We start from the raw sequence: 27,457 nt of genomic DNA, 5'->3' as shown, positions 1-27,457 counted from the left end.
TGTCTCAAGGCAAATCTTAAAAAATGTAGTTTAAACACTGACAACTGGGAAAATGTAGTTTAAACACTGACAACTGGCCTGCGAGCGCTCCGGTTGGAGAACAGCCTTGACCAAAGGTGTCATGGGCTTTAAAGGCACTCAAACTCAGGACGCAAGGGAGAAACGTGCTAGGAGGAAGGCACGCTTGGCAAATCCACACCATGATCAATTCCCACCCGGAAACCAATGTCCCCACTGTGGAAGGACATGTGGATCCAGAATTGGCCTCCACAGTCACTTACGGACTCATTGTTAAAAGCGTGTTTATGGAAGACAATCTTACTCGGCTACGAGGGATCGCTAAAGAAGTCCCATAGGGATAATTTTCACCAGCAACTCTCACACACAGATGCAGAGATGTGGATTGGGCCACATTTAATGGGCGTCTGCCTGGCAATGCGGTCAGGGAATTTGACCTATTTGTGTGTATGCAGGTGGTTATGTGTACACATGGAACTCAAACCCTTTCAGCTGACTCCACATCTCCATCAAAGCAAGTGTATTAAGTTTGTGTTGTGGTTGACAAGGTAAATGCATTCCCAGCAGGTTAGGGACAAGCAAAAGAGAGAGCTCGCTTACCTCCATGGACCCTAAACCTATGGTGAGAATGGGGAACATGGTGCCTTCCAGCTGTTATGAAGGTATCTAGGGGCAGTAAAGGCAAGTGATGGTCAGAGTTGTGATGGAGGTAAGGTAAAGGTAAAGGGACCCCTGACCATTAGGTCCAGTCATGACCGACTCTGGGGTTGTGGCGCTCATCTCGCTCTATTGGCCGAGGGAGCCGGCGTACAGCTTCCAGGTAATTTGGCCAGCATGACTAAGCCACTTCTGGCGAACCAGAGCAGCGCACGGAAACGCCGTTTAGCTTCCCACCGGAGCGGTACCTATTTATCTACTTGCACTTTGACATGCTTTCGAACTGCTAGGTTGCCAGGAGCAGGGACCGAGCAGCGTGAACTCACCCCGTTGCAGGGATTCCAACCGCCGACCTTCTGATCAGCAAGTCCTAGGCTCTGTGGTTTAAGCCACAGCGCCACCCGCGTCCTGTGATGGAGGTAGCTTGGGGCAATAAAGGCAAGCCATGGTCTAGTTCAGGTATGGAGAACCAGTGGTCCTCAAGCTGTTGTTGAACCACAAATCCCATCACCCTTGGCCACTTGCCATGAAGTCTGATGGGTGTTGGGAGTCCAGCAACAACTGAAGGGCTGCAGGTTCTCCATCCTTGAACTAGATAGTCATTTGGCTTTACTGCCCCTACTGATCTCCGTCAAAACCATGCCTTCTTCTAATGCAGGGATGGGGGACCTGTGGCCATCTGGATGTTGTTGTAGTCTAACTCTCCCATCACCCTGACAGTTGGCCATGCTGACAGCTGGGACTGATGGGAGCCGAGGTCTGACAACATCTGGAGCCCAAATCCCTGAACTAGACCATCATTTACCTTTACTGTCCCTAGCAAACTTCAGCATAACTCTAATCCCTTTTAATGCAGCATTTCAGCATTTCAGACAGGGGTTCTCTCCCAGCTCTACCTGAAGGTACTAGGAACTGAACCTGGGACCTTCCGTATTCAAAGCAGATGTTCTACCACTGAGCTACAGCCCTTCCTTAGATTCATTACACTCATTGGAAACTTTTCAGGCGATTTTCATATCATTTTGTGCCATTAGGATAACTGGATTTAATACTGTTAGGATTTTCACCTTGTTGATTAAGGACAAGGAACCACGAAACCAAGAATTTTTTCTCCAGCAGAAGCGAGCTGGATAACTCCAGGAAACTGAGGCAGATATGCTATGATGCAAGAGTCCTTTGGGACACATCCAGCTCCTTTATTTGTTCGACTGCCACTAATCATGGAGGTTTCAGGGGCTTGCCATGGCTAATATCCTTTCAAGGGACCTGTCTTCCTTCCCGCAAGAAGATTCAAAATACATCCCTGACATTTGTGCTGGCAATATTCCCCTCCCTCTCGCCAATTCTTTGAAAGGTGGCTGGAGAGACTTTTTTTTGAAGGAAAAAAGAGATGTGCTTATAAATCAGTTTATTGGCGGTTAAAATATACAGGATTGAGCGTCAAGAGGGAAATGCAAGACCCACTTCAAAGGGAACCTGTTTCCACTCCACCACAGTGAAGGTTTTATCAGCCACTAAAAAGATTCTCTTGCCAGGGGAATCGGGTTACCCAAAAGAGAGAGAGAGAGTTAATCCCAGAGTGACCGTCAATTCCTTCAGATATCAAACTCGCACTGTGAAGACGGGGGAGAGGAGTGAGGAGACAGCCCAGAGGGATTCTGGCCCCCTTGCCCCATAGGATCGTTCCTGGCTTGGGGGGCAGTGTTACCCGAAAGACCACTTTCACCAATGATGACATGGGTCATACTCACACCATAGATTTAATGCATTCATTAGGACACCCTTTTAAATAGACTTCTCCCAAAAAATTGTGGGAGCTGTGGTTCGTTAAAGGTGCTGAGAGGAGACCCCATGCTCTCCTTACACAGAGCTACAATTCCCAGAGTTCCCTGGGAAGAAGTGTTGGCTATTAAACTGCTCTGGGAGGGGAAGAGGGATCTCATACATCTGAAGAGAAGGCCCAACTCATCTAGCTCAACTCCCTGCGATACAACAACTCTCAGAACCTTTAACAACTACAACTCCTAGAATTCTTTTTTTATTTTTTGGCAGTGGGGAGGGGCATGACTGGTGTAGATATGGACATAGCGAGGCATCTGCCAGGGCTTTACACACCTACAGGGTCCCACTGATAAGAGTCCCCCCCCACCAGACCTGCTTGTTCTGCTCACCATTGAAACCCCCCGTCCCCCCGTCCCCCAGCTTCTGACTCAGATAAACCTTGTGGTCGTGAGGAGGAAGAGGCCATGGAGATGCCACTTCCTGCCTCACTCATTGGTTGTCCGCCCGGAGAGCCAACAGGTGGCACAGTGATGAAGAGCAGGGGTAGGGAAGCCTTTGCAACCTGAGGGCCACTTTCAACCTTCTGAAGGGCCACCTAGATCTCTTAGATCCAGTGACCAGGGCTTTGTGTTTGGGGTGAGGTGCCCAGTGGCATCCCTCTGCTGAAGGTCCCTTGAAGTCTGACTTCAGGCTCTGTTCCCCAACACAGGTGGGTCCTCCCCCCATATATATGATACGTGGAATGAAGACACTGTTTTAAACAAACTCTTGTCCCAACCATGGAGGACAGACTCCCTTCAAAAGATGCCCTCCTTTCCCACTTCCACTCTGCTCTGACTTCTGTTATTGCCATCTGCCAGAAACAGATGGCAAACTCCTCGGGTGAGGAGGTGTAAATCATTAGCTGAAGAAACTTGCCTATAAAAACACAGCCCTGTCACCTCAATGCAAAACACATCAACTGGGTGTGGGCGACATTGCTCCTTTTCAGAGGTTTCCTCTCCCCAAAGCCATTTCAAAAAGGATCAGGCTGATTCGTGGTGGAAGAGAACGGATATCACTATCTTCTAACCATGACAGCGATGTTTTCCCTTCCCATTTGGGCCAAGAGACCCATAAAAATTTAAGGATTAAATCAAGAGTGATACCAGCCTATTAGGAGTCACTAAGCAAGCAGGTTAGGTTTAGGGATGTGGGTGGCACTGTGGGTTAAACCACAGAGCCTAGGACATGCCGATCAGAAGGTCGGCGGTTCGAATCCCCGCGACGGGGTGAGCTCCCGTTGCTCGGTCCCTGCTCCTGTCAACCTAGCAGTTCAAAAGCACGTCAAAGTGCAAGTAGATAAATAGGTACCGCTCCGGCAGGAAGGTAAACGGCATTTCCGTGCACTGCTCTGGTTCGCCAGAAGCGGCTTAGTCATGCTGGCCACATGACCCGGAAGCTGTACGCCGGCTCCCTCGGCCAATAAAGCGAGATGAGCGCTGCAACCCCAGAGTCGGTCACAACAGGGCCTAATGGTCAGGGGTCCCTTTACCTTCAAGCAAGCAGGGTGGTGTCACAGATGGCTATGTCAGCCAATGAGCTTTGGCAAAAAGACAACCATCACTGAGGGCAAGTGAAGTCATCTGAGAGGGCAATGGCAATGAAAAGCCCTACAGTTCCGCACAGAATTGTAGAGTCGGAAGAGACCCTGAGGATCATCTAGTCCAACCCCCTGCAATGCAGGAATATGCACTTGTCCCATGCAGGGGATTGAACCTGCAACCTTGGTGTTATCAGTGCCACGCTCTAACCAACTGAGCTATCCAGGCTGTCATAGAGTGTAGAAAGCTGGGAGTCAAATGTAAACATTGCTGTGGATCTCCCCTGCCCTCAAATTCTCTCCTTGCGAATGGCGGATGAAATTGATGGACTATGCAGAACTGGATAAATTAACAGGAAGGATTCGAAACCTGCAGGACCAGAGATTCTTAGAAGACTGGAGTAAATATATGAACTATTTGAAAAGAAATAGTAATGAACAGATTACGCTAGTAGGATTGTAAGAAGTTTTGTAAGGAGAACTATTTGAAATATTACAAGAAAGATTATGCGGAGAATTGTTTGTTAATGATCATTAAGAGTAACAGAGAAATTGAGAAATGCAGAATAAGTGATAAAGAACGGAAACTCATCAGAGGTGCTGATGGAGGTCAAAAATATTGTATAAGATAAGAAGTTATGTTAAATGACTGTTGATATGTTAAAAAAAACTAATAAAATATTTAAAAACAACAACAACAAATTCTCTCCTTGCTAGAAATCATAATGCACTTCAGATTTTTGTACATTAACTTGGAGCCATTGTCAGACACTTCTTGCTTCCTGACCCCCTTTCACAGCACCCTGTGACTTAACTGGAGGGCTTCTCTCATAGCAGTTTAGCAGTGCGATGCTGCAAAGCAAAATGTTACATGTGCTCAGGGCGTACTCTGCCCGATGCAAGGGAGACGTGAGGTGTGGTCGACAGTTGTTTCCGCTCTCTCCCAACCCAGCAGCTGCACAGACCCTTCCCTGCTGGGATGGGGCTGGAATAAATTAGACCGGCTCTGGGTCAGCTCCCACAATTTGTCAGGCAAGGAGGGGAAAAGGGAGGTCAGGTGGAGATCTTCTTGCAAGGGGATGGGGAGAGAAGAGAAGTCCCGTTGGGAGCCTCCTTAGCTTAATGAGGACTTGATGTTGAGGGAAGATCGATGGGAGGGTAAGCAAGCTGGTTAAGTGGAAACAGAGAGAAGAGACTCGTCTTCCCATAAATGATCTGTCATCTTGGTTTCTCTACATTTGCAGAAACAGGCAAGGCCTGAAGCCTTGAGCTCACCAGCCAACAGGTTGGACTTTCCAACACCACAAGTTGTGGAGGGTTGAAGACTCGTTGCTGATTTTGCAGAAGTGGTCCTGTCTCCAGTGTCCCAGAGCTGGTCAATCGGCATGAAAGGGGAGCTTTTGAGCCACTGAGAAGGAAGTCAATTTTGGCAGGAGCCAATCAATGAGAAGGCTGTTGAGTAGGCCATGGAGGACTGATTCCTTGGGTCACTCTGGAGAAGGACAGTGAGGAGGAGCTGTTCTGGATGCTCCAAAACTGAGCATTTAGGAATACCAAAAACATGAGTTTCAAGGGAGTGGTGCAAGTTCTGTCAGTATGATGGAACTTCACAGAAAACACAACTTAAGTCACTCCAATATAAGATCTTGAAGCATCGCCCAGGTATGTGTACAGATGAATAATAGAATCAAAAAATGGTAGAGTTGGAAGGGACCCTAAGGGTTTCCCAAACTTGGGTCTCCAGCTGTTTTTGGACCACAATTGCCATCTTCCCTGACCACTGGTCCTGCAAGCTAGGGGTGATGGGAGTTGTAGTCCAAAAGCAGCTGGAGACCCAAGTTTGAAAAACCCTGGTCAAGCTGAAAGGCAACACCTGGAGATCTGCATTGATGGTTGCAATGCATCTCAAATTATTATTATTGTATATTCTTAGGTTGCATCATCTTGAAAGGTTAGAACAGGGTATGGCTGCAATTATCCACTCCCCAACACCCTTCAGCTCCTGTCTCCTGTCCATCCAAGTCATTGGAGGAGGCTGTGGCTCAGTGACAGAAGATCCCATGTTCAATCCCTGGCTTTTCCAGGTTGGGCTGGGAGAGATTCCACCCTACCTGGAAGCCCTGTCAGTATAGACTAGAATGAGCTGGATGACCCAAGTGGCTGACTCACTGCTATCTTTGTTCCTGCTGAAATCAGCCCTTTATTCAGAATGGACTCTCCTTCATTGGAAGTGTTTAAACAGAAGTTGGATGGCCATCTGCCAGCGATTCTTTAGCTGTTATTCCTGTATCGCTGGGGGTTGGAAGAGATGACCCCTGGGTCCCTTCTGACTCCACATTTCTATGAGTCTATAATTTATTCTCTTACTATTCAGCTGTACCATCAGGATCCCCATGACTTCTCTCTGGTTTTAAGATTCTATAATGTTAACCCTGAGGGTTATTTTGTGGTAGGATGTCTGATGTGCATACAGAAGGCCACGAGTTCAAATTCTGACAGATGGGAAAGACTCTCTGTTTGAAACTGTGGAGAGCTGCTGCCAGTCAGTGCAGACAGTATTGAGCTAGAAGGGCAAGTGGCCTGATTTGGTGTAAGGCCACTTCTTACGAAGCCTGGACACCTTGCACCCAGCTGGAAAGTGCTGGTGTGAGTTCAGGAGTTCAGGAGTTCAGGGGACAAGGAGAGAAAGCAAGCACCAGGAACTGGAATGCTGGAAGAATTTGGGGGTGCAAGGTGCGTCTACCTGATTTGATTTGGGGTAGCAGGCATGGCTTCCTTGTTTGGCTCTGGTTATCCTCTGTTGGCTTGCATGTTTGGAAATGGACAAAATGTTCCCAACAAACGCTGTTACTACATCTCTTGCAATCTTGCCTTAAGAAACCAAACCCTGGGTCCTTCTGCTCTTGAAACCTCTCCTCACTCGGAGCTGAACCTTGGAAGATTCAAGACAGACAAAAGGTGGTACAGTGGTACCTCGGAAGTCAATCGCAATCCATTCCGAAGTCCGTTCGACTTCCAAAACGTTCAGAAACCAAGGCACGGCTTCTGATTGGCTGCAGGAAGCTCCTGCAGCTAATTAGAAGCCATGGAAGATGCATTGGGCGTTCGGGTTCCAAAGAACGTTTGCAAACCAGAATTTTCACTTCCGGGTTTGCGGCGCTCGGGAGCCAAAACGTTTGACTCGCAAGGCGTTCAGGATCCGAGGTATGACTGTACTTGACAAACGCCCACAAGAGGCAGGCGCAGTGACCAGCTTGGATGGCTTTAAAAGAGGATTTGACAAATTCATGGAGGACAGTGAGCCCATGCGTAGCTTCTAGCCAGAAATGGCTATACTCTACTTCTGGTGTCATGAGTCACCGACACTTCTGAATCCTAGTTGCTGGAAACTACAGGAAGGGAGAGGGCTCTTGCCTACATGCTTCCCATTGGGGCATTTGGTTGGCTGTTGTGAGAACAGAATACTGGGCTCAATGGGGCCTCTTTGGCCTAACCCAGCAGAGCTCTTTTGGTGTCCTTACGGATTTTTTTTGGACTACATAAGAATAAAGACTTTTGCACCCTTCACGGCACTCCTGATGGGAACCTCTGCCTGTCTCTCAGTGGGATGCAATTGAAAAACTCATCAATTTTGGGGAGAGGAGAAAAAGAATTAAATTCAAGGTCTCCCACAGGAGGTTGCGGACTCTCCTTCCTTGGAGGTTTTTAAGCAGAGGTTGAGTGGCCATCTGTCATGGATGCTTAAATTGAGATTTCCTGCACTGCAGGGGGTTGGACTAGATGAACCCATGGGGTCCCTTCCAACTCTCTGATTCTATGATCTGCAAATCTCTGCTCAGCCATGAAACTCTCACTGGGTGACCTTGAGCCAGCCGCTGCCTCTCAGTAAAACCCACCTCACAGGGTCGTTGGAAGGATAAAATGGGAAAGGAAAGGAGAAAAATCATGTATGCCATCTTGAGCTCCATCGAGGAAAAGTGGGATATAATAATAATAATAATAATAATAATAATAATAATAATAATAATAATTTATTTATACCCCGCCCATCTGGCCGGGCTTCCCCAGCCACTCTGGGCGGCTTCCAAAAAAATATAAAAATACTGTAATACATCAAACATTAAAAGCTTCCCTAAACAGGGCTGCCTTCAGATGTCTTCTAAAAGTCTGGTAGTTGTTGTTCTCTTTGACATCTGGTGGGAGGGCGTTCCACAGGGAGGGCGCCACTACCGAGAAGGCCCTCTGCCTGGTTCCCTGTAACTTGGCTTCTCGCAGCGAGGGATATAAATGTAACAAACAGACAATAAATGAATAAAGAATGTTGCCAGACCTTTTCAGAAATGGAAAGATGAAGAAGTTCCCGCTAAGAAAAGAATGGATAAGTAAAGCAATGGGTTATGTTGAATCAGCAAAGCTAACAGCTAAAATAAGAGAATCTCCATTTTTGAAGAATGGAAACCTTTTTCGGATGATTTGAGGAAATACTACGACATGAGCAGGTTTTGAACTATGAGCAACAGAACAGTTAAAGATTATTGCGTTACGACGATGTTAAAAAAAGGGAAGGCAGGATGCAGCAAAGAGAAAGATAAGAAAAACATGAAGGAAAATGGGATGAGAACTCAATGATATGTATATGAATTTTACGTGGAACTTTTGGAAATTTGATAATTTTTTTTTTTAAAAAAAGGTTGGCAGACTTATTTTTTTCTTCTTCCCCAAAGTTCTACATTGCTTTTGTGGTGCTTCCCCGCCCCCCCCCTGGCTTTTTCCCTCCCGTCTTCATCAAGAACTTGACGGGCTCAAAATTTGTAGCTCTCGAGAGCCAGTAAAAAGATCTGCTCAGATACGCAGAAAATTTTACAAGTGGGGGTGGTGGGGAGGGAGGGAGAGAGGCGGCTGGCTTAGAAGTGGTGGGAAGAAACCAGTCGTGCCAGCCTGACGGAATGAGAAAGCTATCAAGAATGCAAGTGGAGGAACAGCTGCTGAGAGCCTTCTGGCAAAACAGAAGTGGTCGAAGGGCCTTGGAGGATTGGCTTGGATGGTGGTAGCCGGGGTGGGGTGGGGGTTTGCAAACTCCGCTGTCAGATAAAGAAAGGGGATGCCATCTTGGTATGGAGAAATTCAAGATAAAATCCGTATTTTGGGCATTGCTCTCGAGAGCCTTGAAGCATGTGACGAAAGTTACACACAGTGGTACCTCGGTTTACAAACTTAAACCATTCTGGAAGGCCGTTCTTAAACTAAGGTGCGCTTTCCCTAATGAGGCCTCCCGCTGCCTGTGCCCTTCCACTGTTCGGATTCCATATAACACCGGTCTTGAAAGACCTACATTGGCTCCCAGTACGTTTCCGAGCACAATTCAAAGTGTTGGTGTTGACCTTTAAAGCCCTAAACGGCCTCGGTCCAGTATATCTGAAGGAGCATCTCCACCCCCATCGTTCTGCCCGGACACTGAGGTCCAGCGCCGAGGGCCTTCTGGCGCTTCCCTCATTGCGAGAAGCCAAGTCACAGGGAACCAGGCAGAGGGCCTTCTTGGTAGTGGCGCCTGCCCTGTGGAATGCCCTCCCATTAGATGTCAAAGAGAACAACAACTACCAGAGAGTTGGAAGGGACCCCATGGGTTCATCTAATGTATGACATGTTAGTGTATTTTTGGTCTTTGTGGGAAGCTGCCCAGAGTGGCTGGGGAAACCCAGCCAGATGGGCGGGGTACAAATAATAAATTATTATTATTATTATTATTATTATTATTATTATTATTATTCCGTTCGTAGACCGAGGTAAAGTTTGCTAACACTACTTCTGGTTTTGCAGAGTTCTTATAACGAATAGTTCGTAAACAGGGCTGTTCTTAAACTGAGGTACCACTGTATTCCAAGTAATCAAGCACTGGCTCTACAACCACGAAAGGCAGCACTTGTTGCTCATACTCTGAGATCCTGTTCTCCAGAGGCCTTAGGTATCACAACACCCTATGGAACCTGTGCCAAATATCTAAAGGATCTATAACTCCCCTCCCATCGAAGAGGCTGTATGCTCGCGAGATTAAATGCTTTCCCTTCTGCAGATTCTCACATACAGTGGTATCTCGGGTTAAGAACTTAATTCATTCTGCAGGTCCGTTCTTAACCTGAAACTGTTCATAACCTGAGGTACCACTTTAGCTAATGGGGCCTCCTGCTGCCGCCGTGCTGCCACTGCGCAATTTCTGTTCTCATCCTGAAGCAAAGTTCTTAACCCGAGGTACTATTTCTGGGTTAGCGGAGTCTGTAACCTGAAGTGTCTGTAACCTGAGGTACCACTGTACAGTGGTACCTCGGTTTAAGAACAGTCCTGTTTACGGACAATTCGGTTTACGAACTCCACAAAACCAGAAGTAGTGTCCCAGTTTGTGAACTTTACCTCAGTCTAAGAATGGAATCTGAATGGCGGAAGGGCACCAGCGGTAGGAGGCCTCATTAGAGAAAGTGCGCCCTGGTTTAAGAACGGTTTCGCTTTAAGAACGGACTTCCGGAATGGATTAAGTTCGTAAACCGAGGTACGACTTTACTCCACATCAAGCCCGATTGTGTGCCTGCAACCAAGGAATACCTGATTCATTGGACCACATTCTCTTAGACTGCTCTTTACACAGCAGACCTGGCCAACTGATGCTGAGCAAAATGTTGGACCTCTGGCCTATAACTCCGAGAAGAAGTCAAATGAGGTTTCTCCTGGCAGTTCGGGACAAAGGTATCACTGCCTTAGTAGCAGTGGCGTAGCGTGGGTTGTCAGCACCCGGGGCAAGGCAAGTAATTTGCGCCCCCTAACCCGTGGATTTTAGCACTGGAGTGCGAGCGCCCCCCCCAGATGTTGCGCCCCGTGCGGCCGGCCCCCCCTGCACCTCCGCACGCTACGCCACTGGGGCTGGGGGCGAGCGAAGGAGCCAAGGACCCCCCAAAGGCTCAGCAGGAATTTATTAATTATTTGCGGAGCCCCCACGGGCCGAGGCAGCCGAAGCCCCCTCCCCTCGGGCGCCTCCCCGCCCCCTCCTCTCCTTGGGCTGTAGGTGGAGTCCGCGCCCCGAGGCGCTCCAGATCCAGGCTTGGCGAGCGCCTCTCCTCCTCCCGGCCGCGTCCGGGGGCTTCCAGCCGCGCTCCGTCCTCGCCCGCCCCCCCCCCCACGGCTGAGACTTGCGCTGAGAGCCGGAGCCAGCGGCGCCCCCTTCTGCTGGGAAGACCCTCGCCCGCCCGCCGGCTTCCTCTCGGAGGGTTTTGGGGAGCACAGGGCGCGGCGAGGCCCCTCGGAGCTCTCCTCCCTCCCAGTCGGCAGAAGCAGCCGCCGCCTGTGGCTGGCCCGAGGGGATGGCGTCGGCGTCGGGGTGCGGAGGCTGCCCATGCCCGGCCAGGCGTCAGTGGCGGCGGCGCCGCTGCTGCAGCGGCTGCTCCTCCTGCGAGCCGTGAGTGGAGCGCAGCCGCAGCCGCAGCGGGGGGCGCGCGCGCGCTAGGGCGCAAGGCTGGCGGCGGCGGGGAGCCCGGCGGAGGAAGGAACTTGTCCCTTCCCTCTCGCGCCCCCCCAGATGTTGCGCCCGGTGCGGCCGGCACCCCTGGCACCCCCACGCTACGCCACTGCTTAGTAGCTTCCTTTTTAGCCACAATTTTACCAGAAAAGGTTCCTAACAAACCATCCTTTCGGGAAACAGACAGGGCAAAGCAGAATATCTAAGTGCACATGAGTACAGTGTGACCTTATTATCTCTGACAGCTTCACCCTTGTCCTTTTAATTATCCCAGTGACTTGAAATGTTTTATACTGCAGACACAAGACCTACCCACCCTGGAAGAATGGCAGCTGAAGGTGATAGACTATATGGAACTGGCAGAAATGACCGGCAGAATCCGAGACCAGGGAGAAGAGTCGGTGGAAGAAGATTGGAAGAAATTTAAAGATTATTTACAGAAATATTGCAAAATTAATGAATGTTAGAATGATGTTGGATTGAAAGTTACGTGGTTTTTAGTTATAATACTATAAGGAGTATGAAAAAATGGACTATTAATAAGTAAAAATCTAATGTTACATTCTTTTAAGATTAAAGATTAGGACAAGTAAAGAGGGGAAGGATTTGCTGAACTGATAAATTAAACTGGAATACAAAAAGGGAGGTTAGAGGAGGTCCAGAAAATTAAGTAAATGAAAGAATGTAATGGAAAGATGGAACTGTTTTTCCCCCCTTTTTATTTGTATTTGTATTTTTGTATTTGTATATATATTATTTGTATTTTGTATTTGTATATTTGTATTTCTTTTTCTTTTTTCATTTTGTAAAACTTTAATAAATATTTTATTAAAAAAATAAAAATGAAATGTTTTATACTGTGACGCCAATAAAGGTATTTGATTTGCTTTGGATGCCATCTTTTCCTTCTCGCTTTCTTTCAAGAGAGGAGATTCCAACTAAACTTTAGGAAGAGCTTCCTGGTGTTAAGAGTTGTTCAACCGTGGGACACCCCCCTTCCTCTTTTCTCAGGACATCCCTGTGAGGTAGGCTGTGTCTGAGAGCAATTGACTTCCCAAAGGTTCACAGGTGAGTGAGAAATTGGGCCTGGGGGTGGGGTGGGATGCCCCCCTTTCTAAACTCTACAGCAGGCATCCTCAAACTCATCCCTCCAGCTGTTTTGGGACTACAACTCCCATCATCCCTAGCCAACCAGTGGTCAGGGATGATGGGAATTGTAGTCCCAAAACATCTGGAGGGCCGAGTTTGGGGATGCCTGCCCTACAGGCTTGCCAGGGTGATAGACTTGACCAGTTAAATGTGCATTCACAAAATGAGTTCGAAATAAAAATGGGAAGCAAGGCGTACAATCTGAAGCCATAAAAATACAGAATGGTAGCAAAGATCCCCCCCCAAAAAAAAAATTCAGCAGGCCAGCACTGGCTGTAAAGGTAAAGGTAAAGGTGCCCCTGACCATTAGGTCCAGTCGTGACTGACTCTGGAGTTGCGGCGCTCATCTGGCTTTACTGGCTGAGGGAGCCGGCATACAGCTTCCGGGTCATGTGGCCAGCATGACTAAGCCGCTTCTGGCGAACCAGAGCAGCGCACGGAAACGCCGTTTACCTTCCCGCTGGAGCGGCACCTATTTATCTACTTGCACTTTGACACGCTTTCGAACTGCTAGGTTGGCAGGAGCAGGGACCGAGCAACGGGAGCTCACCCTGTCGTGGGGATTCAAACCGCCGACCTTCTGATCGGCAAGTCCTAGGCTCTGTGGTTTAACCCACAGCGCCACCCGTGTCCCTGGCACTGGCTGTAGAGGCTAGCAAAGCCTATTCAGTTCCAGCAGACACTTTGTTTCTTTAAAAAAGAATCCAGAACTTTTAATCAGATCCGGCTTATGTTGGTTTTTTTAAAAGACCCAAACCAATGGATTCCAATCACAAGAAAGAAGGTTCCAATTAAGCATTAAGTAGAACTTTCTGTCAGTAAGAGTTGTTTGGCAGCTGAGCAGATTTTCCTCAGAAATTGGTGGACTCCCCTTCAATGGAAGTTTTTAAGCACAGCTTGGAAGGCCATCTGCCAGAGATTCTTTAGCCAGGAGGTTGGACTAGATCAGGCATGTCCAACAGGTAGATCATGATCTACTGGTAGATCACTGGATGTCTGTGGTAGATCAGAAAGCTCAACAACTTTGGCTGTCAAGAACAATGGGTAGATCACAGCCAGTATTTTTATACTGTGAGTAGATCACAGTCTCTTGGGAGTTGGACAAGCCTGGACTAGATAATCCTTGGGGATCCTTTCCAAATCCACAATCCTACAATTCTATTATTCTGTCTAGCCCCGTCACCCTGACAGCCAAAACTCTTTGGGTAGGAGGAAACAGATGACCCCCTTATCTCAAAAAAATACATTGTAGAGCTGGGAATGTTTCAGAAAAGGGCGTTCAAATGATCAAGGGGATAGAGAGACATCCCTGAGAGGAAGCAGCGTTGCAGCATTTGGGACTTTTTAGTTTACAGAGGAGGTGGGGAGGAGGCCACATGATGGACATTTATATCACAGACGGCATGGAGAAATTGGACAGAGAGAATTCCTCTCTCTCGCATCCGATGAAGCTAAGCTTTGGAAGATTCAGGACAGATAAAAGACAGTCCTTCTTCATGTCGTGCAGGGTTAACCTGTGGAACTCACTCCCACTGGAGCCAGTGATGGCCACCAATTTAGAAGGCTTGAAAGGAGGATTAGGCAAATTCATGAACCAGAAGGCTATCATTGGCTACTAGCAGGATGGCTATGCTCTGGAGGCAGCAATGCTTCTGAATATCAGTTGCTGGAAACAGCAGGAAGGGAGCGTGCTCTTGTGTTTGAATCATGCTCCTGGCTTTCCCACAGGCATCTGTGAGACCAGGATGCTGGACTAGATGGGCCATTGCCTGATCCAGCTGAAGGCTCTGCATGTTCACAACTGAAACATCAGTTGCACTTGCCTTCAATCAGTAGCACTTAGCCAGCAATAGCCAAGCTGTGTGTGGAAATAGTTTTTAAAAAATCTTTATTAAGAAACCAAAAACAAAGGAGTCTGCCTGATGCATCTCTGCATGATTTACTGATTGGGCCTGGCCTTTTGTCCAATCAGCTCGTGTAGGAGGCGAGCAATCTTGTTCTCTTTCTGCGGAAGGCCTGAATGGATGCTCTAATCAGTTCCCAGTACACAAATGCTTCAGATTTACCAGGCATCAGAGGAGTATGCCCATCATCTCTCTGCATAAGTTTCTGCTGGAGTGCTCTCATTCCAATCAGCCTCCACCCGGGGGTGGGTAATTTTGCAGCGTCTCTGCAATGCAAGTGATTGCAGCAGAGGGACTCTCCAGAGAGCCTGCCCAATGTGTCTCTGTACAAGTTGCTGCTCAGATCTGCCTCCTTCCAGTCACCTGCACCAGGTGGCTGATGAGGACATCTTCTTCCACATCTTTGCCTACCATGTGATGAGGTTGCTCACACAGAATTGTCTCTTTGTGCGAGTTATTGCTCTCGGATTGCCTTGTTCCGATCAGGAAGCATGTTCAGAACAGCAACTCATTAAGGAATGGGGTAGGCGGGGGGTGCTGTTCAGAGGGGGGAAATGTGTCTTGCAAGCCAAAAACATGCATAGAAATTTTTGTGCCTCTTGCTTTTTTAAAAATGCAAACTAATGCAAAAAATGGGGTGAACTGAACTGAATAAGGAGAAAAATGAGAAATAGGGGAAAAGTCTAAAACATGGATAGGCAAACTAAGGCCCGGGGGCCGGATCTGGCCCAATTGCCTTCTAAATCCGGCCTGCGGACGGTCTGGGAATCAGCGTGTTTTCACACGAGTAGAATGCGCTCTTTTATTTAAAATGCATCTCTGGGTTATTTGTGGGGCCTGCCTGGTGTTTTTACATGAGTAGAATGCGTGCTTTAATTTAAAATGCATCTCTGGGTTATTTGTGGGGCATAGGAATTCGTTCATTTTCTCACTCCAAAATATAGTCCGGCCCCCCACAAGGTCTGAGGGACAGTGGACCGGCCCCCCGCTGACCCCTGGTCTAAAATGAATTAAAATCAGGACACCCTCTCAGCTCTAAGGTCCCCTGGACTTTTAACTGTGCCCTCAAGGAGGGAGGCAGAATTCAAATTTTTCCAAGGAAAAGTCTAGCAACTGGTGTCTTTGTTGTAGACTCTGCCCCCCACCTCCTCCCAGAAGACTTTATTATACTCCCTGATCTGTTCACACTTCTTAGCCTTTCTGCTGATGTGTGTTTGCACACAGTGTGGAGCAGGGGATTTATCCGCAATACATCAGGGAATCCCCTGCGGGGTTATCAAATTGCAATGGGATCACGGTGCCGCTTCAAACCCCACCGTTTGTTTTGGCTCTCGGAAAGGTTCTCCGTAAATTAGCCAAAGTCTGAGCAGTGAGAGGTGGAGAAATAATGCCAGCCTGCATCCGACAGGTGCAGTCCCAGAAAGGCCAGGAAATTTCCCTCCCTCGACTTGGGGGACTTTGGTCAGCTCCATCTGATCAAGCAACTTGCCGTGAATCCCAAATATTCACTTTGACATCTCTCCCCTTCCCACACAGTGCAATGGAGACCCACATGACCTAAAGGCCATCCTCTTCTGCAGTGATTGATTTATTTTCGCTCTATAAGACGCACCAGACCATAAGACGCACCTAGTTTTTGGAGGAGGAAAACAAGAAAAATAATATTCTGAATCTCAGAAGCCAGAACAACAAGAGGGATTACTGCGCAGTGAAAGCAGCAATCCCTCTTGCTGTTCTGGCTTCTGGGATAGCTGCGCAGCCTGCATTCGCTCCATAGGATGCACACACATTTCCCCTTACTTTTTAGGAGGGAAAAAGTGAGTCTTATAGAGCAAAAAATACGGTAGTTTTTCGTTTCTGGACTTAATGGTCTTATGGCAGGCCAAGGTGGAAGGAGTTCCCCACATGTTGGTATAGCTGTGATACTTGCATTGCTTTGGTTGGGCTAGATGGGGGTCCCTTTCGACTCTACAATTCTATGATTTTATAATTGCTCATGTTCCAAAGCACATATTTAACACTTCGCTTCTCGTACTGCCCCCCAACCCAGCCGGGATAGCGATTCACAACTTCCCGATACTCTTATTTGCTGCAAATAAAAGCCACTTTGTACAAAAACGAGCACATGGGACTTTCCCCATGTTTGCCCTACCCAGGGTAGATCCATTGAATTGAATTGCCAATGTATTATGGTATTTTAATATTTTGTTGGAAGCTGCCCAGCCAGATGGGCGGAGTATAAATAATAAATATTATTATTATTATTATTATTATTATTATTATTATTATTATGACTAACCGAGGATCATTTATTTCCAGGGGGTTTCCTCTGAGTGAAGCTTCATTGGCTACAACCCTAACTGAAAACAACAAACCACTTTGAGGCTCATTTTGTAAGCTGCATTGAGGTGTTCTTGATGATGATGGTGGTGATGTTAATGATGGTGGTGGTGGTGATGATGATGATGATAATAATAATAATAATAATAATAATAATAATAATAATAATAATAATAATTTTATTGTTTATACCCTGCCCATCTGGTTGGGTTTCCCCAGCCACTCTGGGCGACTTCCAGCAAAATATAAAAAATAATAAAAGGTCAGACATTAAAAACTTCCCTGAGCAGAGCTGCTTTCAGATGTTTTCTAAAAGTTCTGTAATTCTTTATCTCCCTGACATCTGGTGGGAGGGGAATTCCACAGGGAGGGTGCCATTACCAAGAAGGGCCTTTTCAGTGGTGGCTCCCTTGGTTGTGGAATGCCCTCCCTAGTGAAGGGCACCCGTCCCTCTCATTTATTAAATTCCAGGAAGAATGCAAAGACATTCTTGTTTCTCCAGGGGTTTGGTGGATGAAGAAGACCATTTCTCGCTGCCCTGAGATCATTTGATGGAAGGATATTTCTAAGTGTCAATGCTTTTAGAATCGATTTTAGAATGTTTTGACTTTGTCTTTTAGAAGTGCGTATCTGCATCTGTTTTTAGAAGTGCGTATCTGCATCTGCTTGCCACCCTTGGCTTGTTGGAGAGGAAGGGAGGGATATATATTTAGTGAACGAATAAGGACAATATCCCTTACCTGGACTCTTGCCTCAGTGAGCTTGGTCCTCTGAGCGAGCTCCTCTCGGGTGTAGATGTCTGGGTAATGGGTCCTTTCAAAGGCTTTCTCCAGCTCCTCCAGTTGCTCCGCTGTGAAAGTGGTCCGGCTGCGGCGTTGCTTGCGCTTGAGAGGCAGGTCGGGCTCCGACTCGACATCAGATCCTTCATCCAGCCGGTTGCCTGATAGAGGACGAAAACGAGAGATGGAGGCGGATGAAAACACAGGCCAAGCTGGACCAAAAATTAAGAAGTGATAGTGGAAACATGGCCAACCCTTCTGTAAGACAGGGTGTAGAAGGTGCCTCGGGTGGCATGTCCTGGTGTGTGGCAACGTACAAACAGAATAAGAGCCTTCAGCTGGATCCAGCCAATGGCCCATCTAGTCCAGCATCCTGTTCTCACAGTGGCCAACCAAATGCCCCAATGGGAAGTCCACAAGCAGGATTCAAGCACAAGATCAGTTTCCCCAACAGCAGTTTCCAGCACCTTGTATACAAAAGCATTCTTGCCTCTGACCACTACTAGCTATAATGGCTAGTAAGAATTGATAGTCTTCTCCTTCTCCATGAATTTGTCCTATCCTCTTTGAAAGCAATCCAAGCTGTTGACCATCACTGCCTCCTGTTGCAGTGAGTTCCATAGTTCAAAGAATGACTTTCTTTAATCTGTCCTGAATTAACCCTCCCAGTTCCCCCTGAACGGCCAAAGTTAGGGTTGCATCCAACCAAGCCGTACTCTGAGTAGAGCCACTGAAATTAATGGATCTACGTTCACCGTGTCCAATTGGTCTACTCTGATCTAAAATAGCACTGGAAACAACCCTGATTCTGCTCTCCGTGGGTGTGGTGGACGACCAAGTCCCATCAACCAATGTTGAAATAAGGGTGTGAAGGACCAGTGGTCACATGACCGAGGTGTACCGTATTAGGTGGGGAATGTGGATTGTGTGTGTTTCTTCTCCCTCTCACATACCACTAGAACTTGTGGACATCCAGTGGAGCTGAATGACAGAAGATTCAAGGCAGACTAAAGGATGAACCTCTTCATACAGCACATATTTAAACTATGGAACTCAGTTCTGCAGGAAGCAGTGATGGTCACCAAGCTAAAGGTAAAGGTAAAGGGGCCCCTGACCATTAGGTCCAGTCGTGACCGACTCTGGGGTTGCGGAGCTCATCTCGCTTTATTGGCCGAGGGAGCTGGAATACAGCTTCTGGGTCATGTGGCCAGCATGACTAAGCCGCTTCTGGCAAACCAGAGCAGCACACGGAAACACTGTTTACCTTCCCGCCAGAGTGGTACCTATTTATCTACTTGCACTTTGAGGTGCTTTCAAACTGCTAGGTTGGCAGGAGCAGGGACCGAGCAACGGGAGCTCACCCCGCCGCGGGGATTCAAACCGCTGACGTTCTGATCGACAAGCCCTAGGCTCTGTGGTTTAACCCACAGGGCCACCCGCGTCCCTGGTCACCAAGCTAGATGGCTTTAAAAGAGGATTGGACATATCTCAAGGGGGAGAAGGCTGCCAATGTCTCCTAGCCATGGAGGCTATATCCTGTCCCCCCCACTTCATTCTCAGAGGCAGTTATGCCTCGGAATACCTGTTAGGGAAACACAGGAAGGGAGAGAGCTCTTGTGCTCAGGGTCTGGCTTTTGGATTTTCCATAATAGACATCTGGTTGGCCACTGTGAGAACAGGATTCTGGAACGGCTCAGAGTGTCTTGCTGTTAACCAGAAGGTTGGTGGTCCAAGCCCACCAAGAGCAGGACTTTTGCATTGCGGGGGGTGGTGGTGGGGGCGGGTTGGACTAGATGATCCTCGAGGGTCCCTTCCAGCTATAATTCTATGATATGACTAGACAGGCCATTGGCCTGATCCAACCCAGCTTCCTGCAGGGCCTCCTTTCCTCTGCTCCCTGCGCACTAATTACACACACATTTTTAAAAAACTACCATTTCGTAGCTGAACACACAAAAAGAGGAGAGATTTTCTCCCATTCTCCCCTCCCTCTGCTGGACTTCCAACACCTCCCCCCTCCAGCACTCCTGGGAGGCCCTTAAAGTTAAATTAATCAACAGGATTAGGTAGAAATTGGTCACACCAAGACCCTCCAGGCTCTGATGGAACTCTTGAGGCGCACCAAGGACCTGCTGTCTTGTCTCCAAGCACCCTGGTGCCGTCTGGAAGGATTCGCCGTCCAGCCCAGACATGGAGGCGCATTTATTAACCTGGAGATCGGATTGCCAGTTGATTCGGAGGTGGGGGGGGAGGGGTTAGCGGCAAGCAGAGAGTGTGGGTTAGGCACATCTTACGATAATGTGGCTCTCCCCCCCCCCCACACTCTCCCTTTCTTCTGCTTTCCCCCTCATGGTCCCATCTGGACTGCCTTAATCCCTGCACCCCTAAAGGTCTCTTCGATAGCCTACCAAATCTTTCGTGCTGTGGAACGGCAGACCTAACCAGGAAGGGATGCTCGCCAACTCTGAAGATGAAAGCCTTGCCAGTTTGTTTATTTTGCACCAGGCTGAATTCCCTACCCCAGCTTGGTTGAATGCATGCCATGGGCAAATTCTGCACGTATCCTCCCCTCCGAAGAATCCCGAAAACTGTGGTTTGCTAAGGGTGCAGGGATTTGTAGTTTGGTGAGGGGTAAACTTCAGTTCCCGGGATTATTATTTTTTAAAATTTTAATTTTTGCAAGGGATGTGTGCTTTAATTTGATGGCGTGTACAGAGCTATGCTTTTGAATTATGGTGCTGGAGGAGGCTCTTGAGAGTCCCATGGACTGCAAGAAGATTAAACCTCTCCATTCTGAAGGAAATCAGCCCTGAGTGCTCACTGGAAGGACAGATCGTGAAGCTGAGGCTCCGATACTTTGGCCACCTCATGAGAAGAGAAGACTCCCTGGAAAAGACCCTGATGTTGGGAAAGATGGAGGGCACAAGGAGAAGGGGATGACAGAGGACGAGATGGTTGGATAGTGTTCTCGAAGCTACCAGCATGAGTTTGACCAAACTGCGGGAGGCAGTGGAAGACAGGAGTGCATGGCGTGCTCTGGTCCATGGGGTCACAAAGAGTCGGACACGACTAAATGACTAAACAACAACAACAACACACAGCTTGAAACAACACAGCATGATGGATAACTTGCTCCTATCCACGTCTGCTCAGAAGCAAGCCCTGCGGAGCTCAGTCTGGCTTTCTTTAGAGTAGACACACATATAGCATTGGGCTGAGAATTTCAGAAATCGTGGTGGCAAGCTTCTTCTCAGAGGTATGCTATTCTGGCATCAAGTGGGGACAGAACAGCAATAGCGGCACAAAATTTGATGGCTTAAATCAGGGCTCGCCGACATCCTGCTTGCTGGTTTCCCATAAGCCACAGGTTGGCCAGTGTTGTAAGAAGATGCTAGACCAGATGGGCCACTGGATTGCTATGAGGCAAGTTGCCATGTCTCTTTTTAAATCTGCCCTTTATTCAGAGCCATGAAGACCAGAATCTTACTTTATTTTTAGGGGGAAAGCCATAGCTCAGTGGCAGAGCACCTGCTACACACACAAATGGTCCCAAGCTCAATCCCTGATATATCTAGGGAGGACTGTGGTTGTCAGATCTGAAACCCTGGAGTCAGCCTAGACACTACTGAGCTAAATGGATCAAGAGTTCCATGTCTCTATGAAGACTAGATCCTTGCATTATTTTTAGGGGAAGGTCCATAGCTCAGTGGTGGAGCAACCACTTTGCCTGCAGAAGGTCCCAAATTAATTCCTTGGCATTTCCAGGGAGGGCTGGGAGATCCCGCTGCCTGAAACCCTGGAAAGCCATTGCTGCCAGTCAGTGTAGGCAATACTGAGCTCTATGGCCCAATGGGTCTGGCTCAGTATAAGGCAGCTCCCCATGTTGCAACGATTGCTTTCTATCCTTGCTCACCAGCTGGACCAGATCAGAACTTATTCTCGGAGAGAGTAAATAAAGCCATCTTGCTTTGCTGGTTAAAAAAATTAATAGTGGGCACCCCTGGCGTACCTCCCCCCTTCTTCCAGGGAGGTGGCACAACTGCCAGGTGGTTCTCACCCCCTTTGACTGCCATTCTGCTCGGACTCAGATGACAGGACACAGAAACTGCCAAACCCATCAAAACGCAAATGAGACCTTAAACCGGAGGAAGGAAGGTGGCAGGGCAACTAGGATGATCGAAAATAATTATTATTTTTGAAATGCAGTAAAAAAACCAAAACACAAAACACAACCTAGATGTGCTTCTCATCCCCAGATACTGTTTGTCTCCAAGACTGTCTGGACAGATCACTGAACCCCAAATGAAAAAGAAGAGAGCAACTGTAAGAATTTACAGACTTCGGCTTTTGCAGAAAAACTGCACACAATCTGTGAGTTCCTAGGGTGCTGGACAATCCTTTTGTGTCATCTGGTGGGATTTTATTTCCTGCGCTTCAGACTTAGATGCTTAACATTCACCTTTCACGCCAGCCCGGAAAACAGGGATGCATTGATATATAATGATGAGGCATATTTTCTAAATAATGGGGGGCGGGGGGAAATGTTTGCTTTGTACATGGTATGATGTAATGCCCTGCTACCAGCCTTTTGGGTTGTTAGTAATGTTAATAAAAAGCTGTCACATGGAAGATGGAGCAAGTTTGTTTTCTGCTGTTCCGGAGGGCAGGACTCGAACCAACGGCTTCAAACAACAAGAAAGGAGATTCCAAGTGAACATTAGGAAGAACTTCCTGACATTAACGGAGGTGGCGGACGCTCTTTCATTGGCTGTTTCTAAGCAGAGGTTGGGTGGCCATCTGTCATGGATACTTTAGTTGAGATTCCTGCATTGCAGGGGGTTGGACTAGATGACCCCTGGGGTCCCTTCCAACTCTGCAGTTGTATGAAAGCTTTGCAACAGGGCAGGGGGGAGTGGGAGAGCCATGTGGGTGAAAGAAGATTTCTGCAGAATAAAAATGCACCCCTTCTCTCCTGTACTCACACTCATCAGCCAAAATCATGTTTTTAACTCTCAAGACTAGGGCCGAGAGCTATTGCTAGGGTGGACACACCATTGCATTGTCCTCCCTGGCCCTACAAATCCAAAGAGAACCAGTCGCCTACGCCTGCTACTCATCTTGGCTTCCCTTTTCTCCATCTGTCGCTCCTTGCAGCAACACTCACCCTCCAAAAAACAAACAAACAAACCGCCCTCCTTCATCCAATTTTGATTACAGTTTAACATAGTTTAAGGTTTGGTGGCGTGAAGCCGCAGACAGAAAAACCAATCGCGTAATCGTTGATATGCGTTTTAATCTAGTAATGCAGCCCGGGCGGAATGAGAGGGCTCACGTCGGTGAGGTGGTCCGGGAATTCCAAACAGACAGGGCGGCTGGCCTCGGAAAATGGAAAGGAAAAAAAAGTCATTTACAGCTCAGCTGGGGACCGGTGTGCTCAGCAACGCATTAAAGCACCAGGGGCCTTTTTCTAGAGATATGAGGCTGCTTCTCCTCCTCCTCCCAGGCACTGAACTGGTCAGCTGTATCAGAGTGGCATTGGAAGGCAATGCCCGCGATGGAGTTGGGAGAACTTGGAAATTTGACTAAACAGAGGGACAGTTCTCCGTGAAGAGAGCGGGGCGAGGAGATGTGGGTTTGTATGTGGAATGGGGACAAACCTAGACAGCATCCTAAAAAACACCTTGCCAACAAAGGCCAGTATAGCTGAAGCTAAGGTTTTCCCAGTAGTGTTGTATGGAAGTGAGAGCTGGACCATAAAGAAGGCTGATCGCCGAAGAATTGATGCTTTTGAGTTATGGTGCTGGAGGAGACTCTTGAGAGTCCCATGGACTGCAAGAAGATCAAACCTATCCATTCTGAAGGAAATCACCCCTGAGTGCTCACTGGAAGGACAGATCCTGAAGCTGAGGCTCCAATACTTTGGCCACCTCATGAGAAGAGAAGACTCCCTGGAAAAGACCCTGATGTTGGGAAAGATGGAGGGCACAAGGAGAAGGGGATGGCAGAGGACGAGATGGTTGGACAGTGTTCTCGAAGCTACCAGCATGAGTTTGACCAAAGTGCGGGAGGCAGTGGAAGACAGGAGTGCCTGGCGTGCTCTGGTCCATGGGGTCATGAAGAGTTGGACAAGACTAAACGACTAAACAACATGTGGAATGGGCTATAGGGTAGGTGGCTTTGAAAGGGATTAGATATCAAGGATCAGGCTCTCTCAGATCATGGGGATGAGTGTGGAACCTGCCTGATTTTGGTGGTAGTAGGCTGGTGAAAGCCAGTTTCTTGGGCTGGCTGGTAAGGACCTAAGAAAATGCTGGTGGCCCACATCCAGAATGGTCCTGGACAACAACTCCCATCAGCTCCATCAGCCTGTATGGATAACAGTCAAAGAGGATGAAAGTCTTAGTCCAGCTATGTCCATCCTAGGTGGACCATGGATGTGATACAGTGGGGTTGCCTTCAGTTTCCCCTTTGCTGTTATAGGAATTAACCCTCCAGGTACACACACAGTCTGCCACTGAATCTCAGAAACATGGGGGAGGGCTGCCATGTTCAATCCTGGAAGCATCTGCTTCGATCTTGGAATAGATGGACATGGGAACACTAGAATCATAGTGTTGGAAGGGGACCCTGAAGATCATCTTGTCCAACCCCCTGCAATGCAGAAATATGCAGCTCTCCTATACAGGGATTGAATCTGCAACCTTGGCATGATCATCAGCACCACGCTGTGAGGAACTGAGCTATCTGACTGGTCCTGCTGTTGCATCAGGCCATTTGCCCATCTCGTCTGGCATCCTGCCCTCACAGTAGCCAACCAGATGGCCCAGTGGGAAGTGATTCCACAGCAACTCTCCTCTCCTGTAGTTTCCAGCAACTGGTATTCATTCAGAGACATACTACCTCCAACAATAGGGATGTGGGTGGCGCTGTGGTCTAAACCACAGAGCCTAGGGCTTGCTGATCAGAAGGTCGACGGTTCGAATCCCCACGACAGGGTGAGCTCCTGTTGTTCGGTCCCTGCTCCTGCCAACCTAGCAGTTCAAAAGCACGTCAAGTGCAAGTAGATAAATAGGTACCGCTCCGGTGGGAAGGTAAACGGCGTTTCCGTGCGCTGCTCTGGTTCGCCAGAAGCGGCTTAGTCATGCTGGCCACATGACCCGGAAGTTGTCTGAACCTAATGGTCAGGGGTCCCTTTACCTTTACCTAGGGCTGCCAATGGTTATGTTCTACTCCCACTATCAGAGGCAGTAAATGTCTCTGATTGCCAGTTGCTGGGAATAAACTTGACTCCCTGGTCCATGGGGCCTTCCCAGTGAGTCAACCGTGAATGAAAAAATATTCAGATCAGCCCATTACTCTCATTCTCTCCCTCTCAAATTATAATCTTCCCTCGTCCTTCCTGTGGCTTGGCCCCATTCTCTTACACATAAGAAGAGTCTGCTGGATCAGGCCAATAGCCTGTCTAATCCAGCATCCTGTTCTCACATTGTCCAACCAGAAGCCCACAGGCAGGACAACAAGGTGGACATGAGTCAACAGTGTGATGCAGTACCAAACAAGTGAATGCTATTCTAGGCTGCATCAACAGAATTATTGGGTCCTGATCAAGGGAAGTCATAGTACCGCTCTATTCTGCCTTGGTCAGATCACCTTTACCTTTACCTCCAACAATGGAGGCAGAACATAGCCGTCAGGGTTGCCAAGCTTTCGTCTGATCCATGGGTAGGGAGCCTCAGTCCCGGGGGTGAAATGTACTGCTTCAGACCCGTCTCTCTGGGCTTGGGACACTCTCAAGGTCACAACCCTCAATGACCATGGTTCATACCTTGAGCATATTGGCAGGGATGGAACCTGTCCTTGAACTCTTGCATATCTGAATGGGGGTTTGTGAGGGGGTGTAGAAACTAGCCTGCTGTACAAAGGTAAAAACTCACATTTGTTGCACCGCCCATTTTTGCCCATGGCCCTCAGAACATTGCGCAGAAGGGGATGAGGCCCTCGGGATGAGAAAGGCCCACCCCCATGCCTTCTCTGATCCAGTGGGACTCTCCTTACTTTCTTCTCTAAAATAGACCTCATTCGTCAAAACTGGTAATGTTGTGAAGTGCCAAACTCTTAGGGCAAGAAATCGGTGCAGGAAGAAGAGATAGCTTCTACCTGACTTAAAACCTGTGGTATCTACCTTTTCAACCTTCTGAGTTTAGGAAGAAGATGAATAAGGATTAGTCTGGGATTCTGGGAAGCTCATAAGCATGAAGATTGAAGACCACCTACTGTTCTTTTCTCCTAGCAAGTAGGATTCAAAGGAAAGCTGCCTCAAAGGCAGAGGTTCCCATCAATCATGGCTGTGAACATAAAGAAACTCAATTCTGCAAGCACTGTCCATCCAGCTTGGCATTCTGTTCTTCCAGATGCTTGCAGGAAGCCAACAAGTGGAACCTAAAGCTGGGGAGGGGAGCCTGCGGCCGTCCGAATGTTGCTGGACTCTCATCATCATCATCTATTGGCCATGGTGGTTGGGGTGCATGGGAGCTGAAGTTCATACCTTGGTTCATACCTTGAGCATATTGGCAGGGATGGAACCTGTCCTTGAACTCTTGGATCATCTTGTCCAACCCCCAAAGGGCTATTGTTTTCCCCATCCGCTAACTAGATTGTCACTGACCTTTACTTTCCCTGGCTCACTCCATCACAACTCTTTTCTTTTAATGCAGGGCTGGGGGGAAACGGGTAGCTTTCCTTATATTGCTAGATTCCAGCTATCATCACCCCTGACTATCGGCTATCCTGCTGGGGCTGATGGGAGTTGGAGGTGGAGAGCTATAGGGTCTCCATCTCTGAACTAGACCATCACTTGCCTTCGCTTCTCCTCCTTAACTCCACCAAAACTCTGCCCCCTGTGAATGCTGGGGTAGGGGAAACCTCTAGCCTTCTTTACTACTTTTCCAGCTACCATCATCCCTGGACTAGATAAGGGTCCATTTCCTTATGATGTAGTGATGGCCACCAGCTTGGATTAAACAAATTAATGGGGGGTAGGGCTGCCAATAGGACGCGGGTGGCGCTGTGGGTTAAACCACAGAGCCTAGGGCTTGCCGATCAGAAGGTCAGTGGTTCGAATCCCCACAACAGGGTGAGCTCCCATTGCTCAGTCCCTGCTCCTGCCAACCTAGCAGTTCAAAAGCACGTCAAAGTGCAAGTAGATAAATAGGTAATGCTCCGACAGGAAGGTAAACGGTGTTTCCGTGCACTGCTCTGGTTTGCCAGAAGTGGCTTAGTCATGCTGGCCACATGACCCGGAAGTTGTCCGAACCTAATGGTCAGGGGTCCCTTTACCTTTACCTAGGGCTGCCAATGGTTATGTTCTACTCCCACTATCAGAGGCAGTAAATGTCTCTGATTGCCAGTTGCTGGGAATAAACTTGACTCCCTGGTCCATGGGGCCTTCCCAGTGAGTCAACCGTGAATGAAAAAATATTCAGATCAGCCCATTACTCTCATTCTCTCCCTCTCAAATTATAATCTTCCCTCGTCCTTCCTGTGGCTTGGCCCCATTCTCTTACACATAAGAAGAGTCTGCTGGATCAGGCCAATAGCCCGTCTAATCCAGCATCCTGTTCTCACATTGTCCAACCAGAAGCCCACAGGTAGGACAACAAGGTGGACATGAGTCAACAGTGTGATGTAGTACCAAACAAGTGAATGCTATTCTAGGCTGCATCAACAGAATTATTGGGTCCTGATC

At 48.1% G+C, this 27,457-nt stretch overlaps 1 protein-coding gene across 5 annotated transcripts in view; it reads right to left on the bottom strand.

The window, feature by feature from the left end:
• The window catches only part of PAX7 (paired box 7), a 170,039-nt gene that overhangs the window by 60,724 nt on the left and 81,858 nt on the right, over window positions 1-27,457 (bottom strand). For all 5 annotated transcript variants that reach the window (XM_053401017.1, XM_053401016.1, XM_053401014.1 and 2 more), the window contains one exon: window positions 17,674-17,873. In XM_053401017.1, coding sequence (XP_053256992.1) covers window positions 17,674-17,873 — 200 coding nt within the window. The remainder of the gene's footprint in view (window positions 1-17,673; window positions 17,874-27,457) is intronic.

Source organism: Podarcis raffonei, chromosome 8 (genome assembly GCF_027172205.1).
Source record: "Podarcis raffonei isolate rPodRaf1 chromosome 8, rPodRaf1.pri, whole genome shotgun sequence".
NCBI lineage: Eukaryota > Metazoa > Chordata > Lepidosauria > Squamata > Lacertidae > Podarcis > Podarcis raffonei.
The sequence above is the reverse complement of the archived record's forward strand: the minus strand, read 5'-3'. Positions and strand labels throughout refer to the sequence as shown.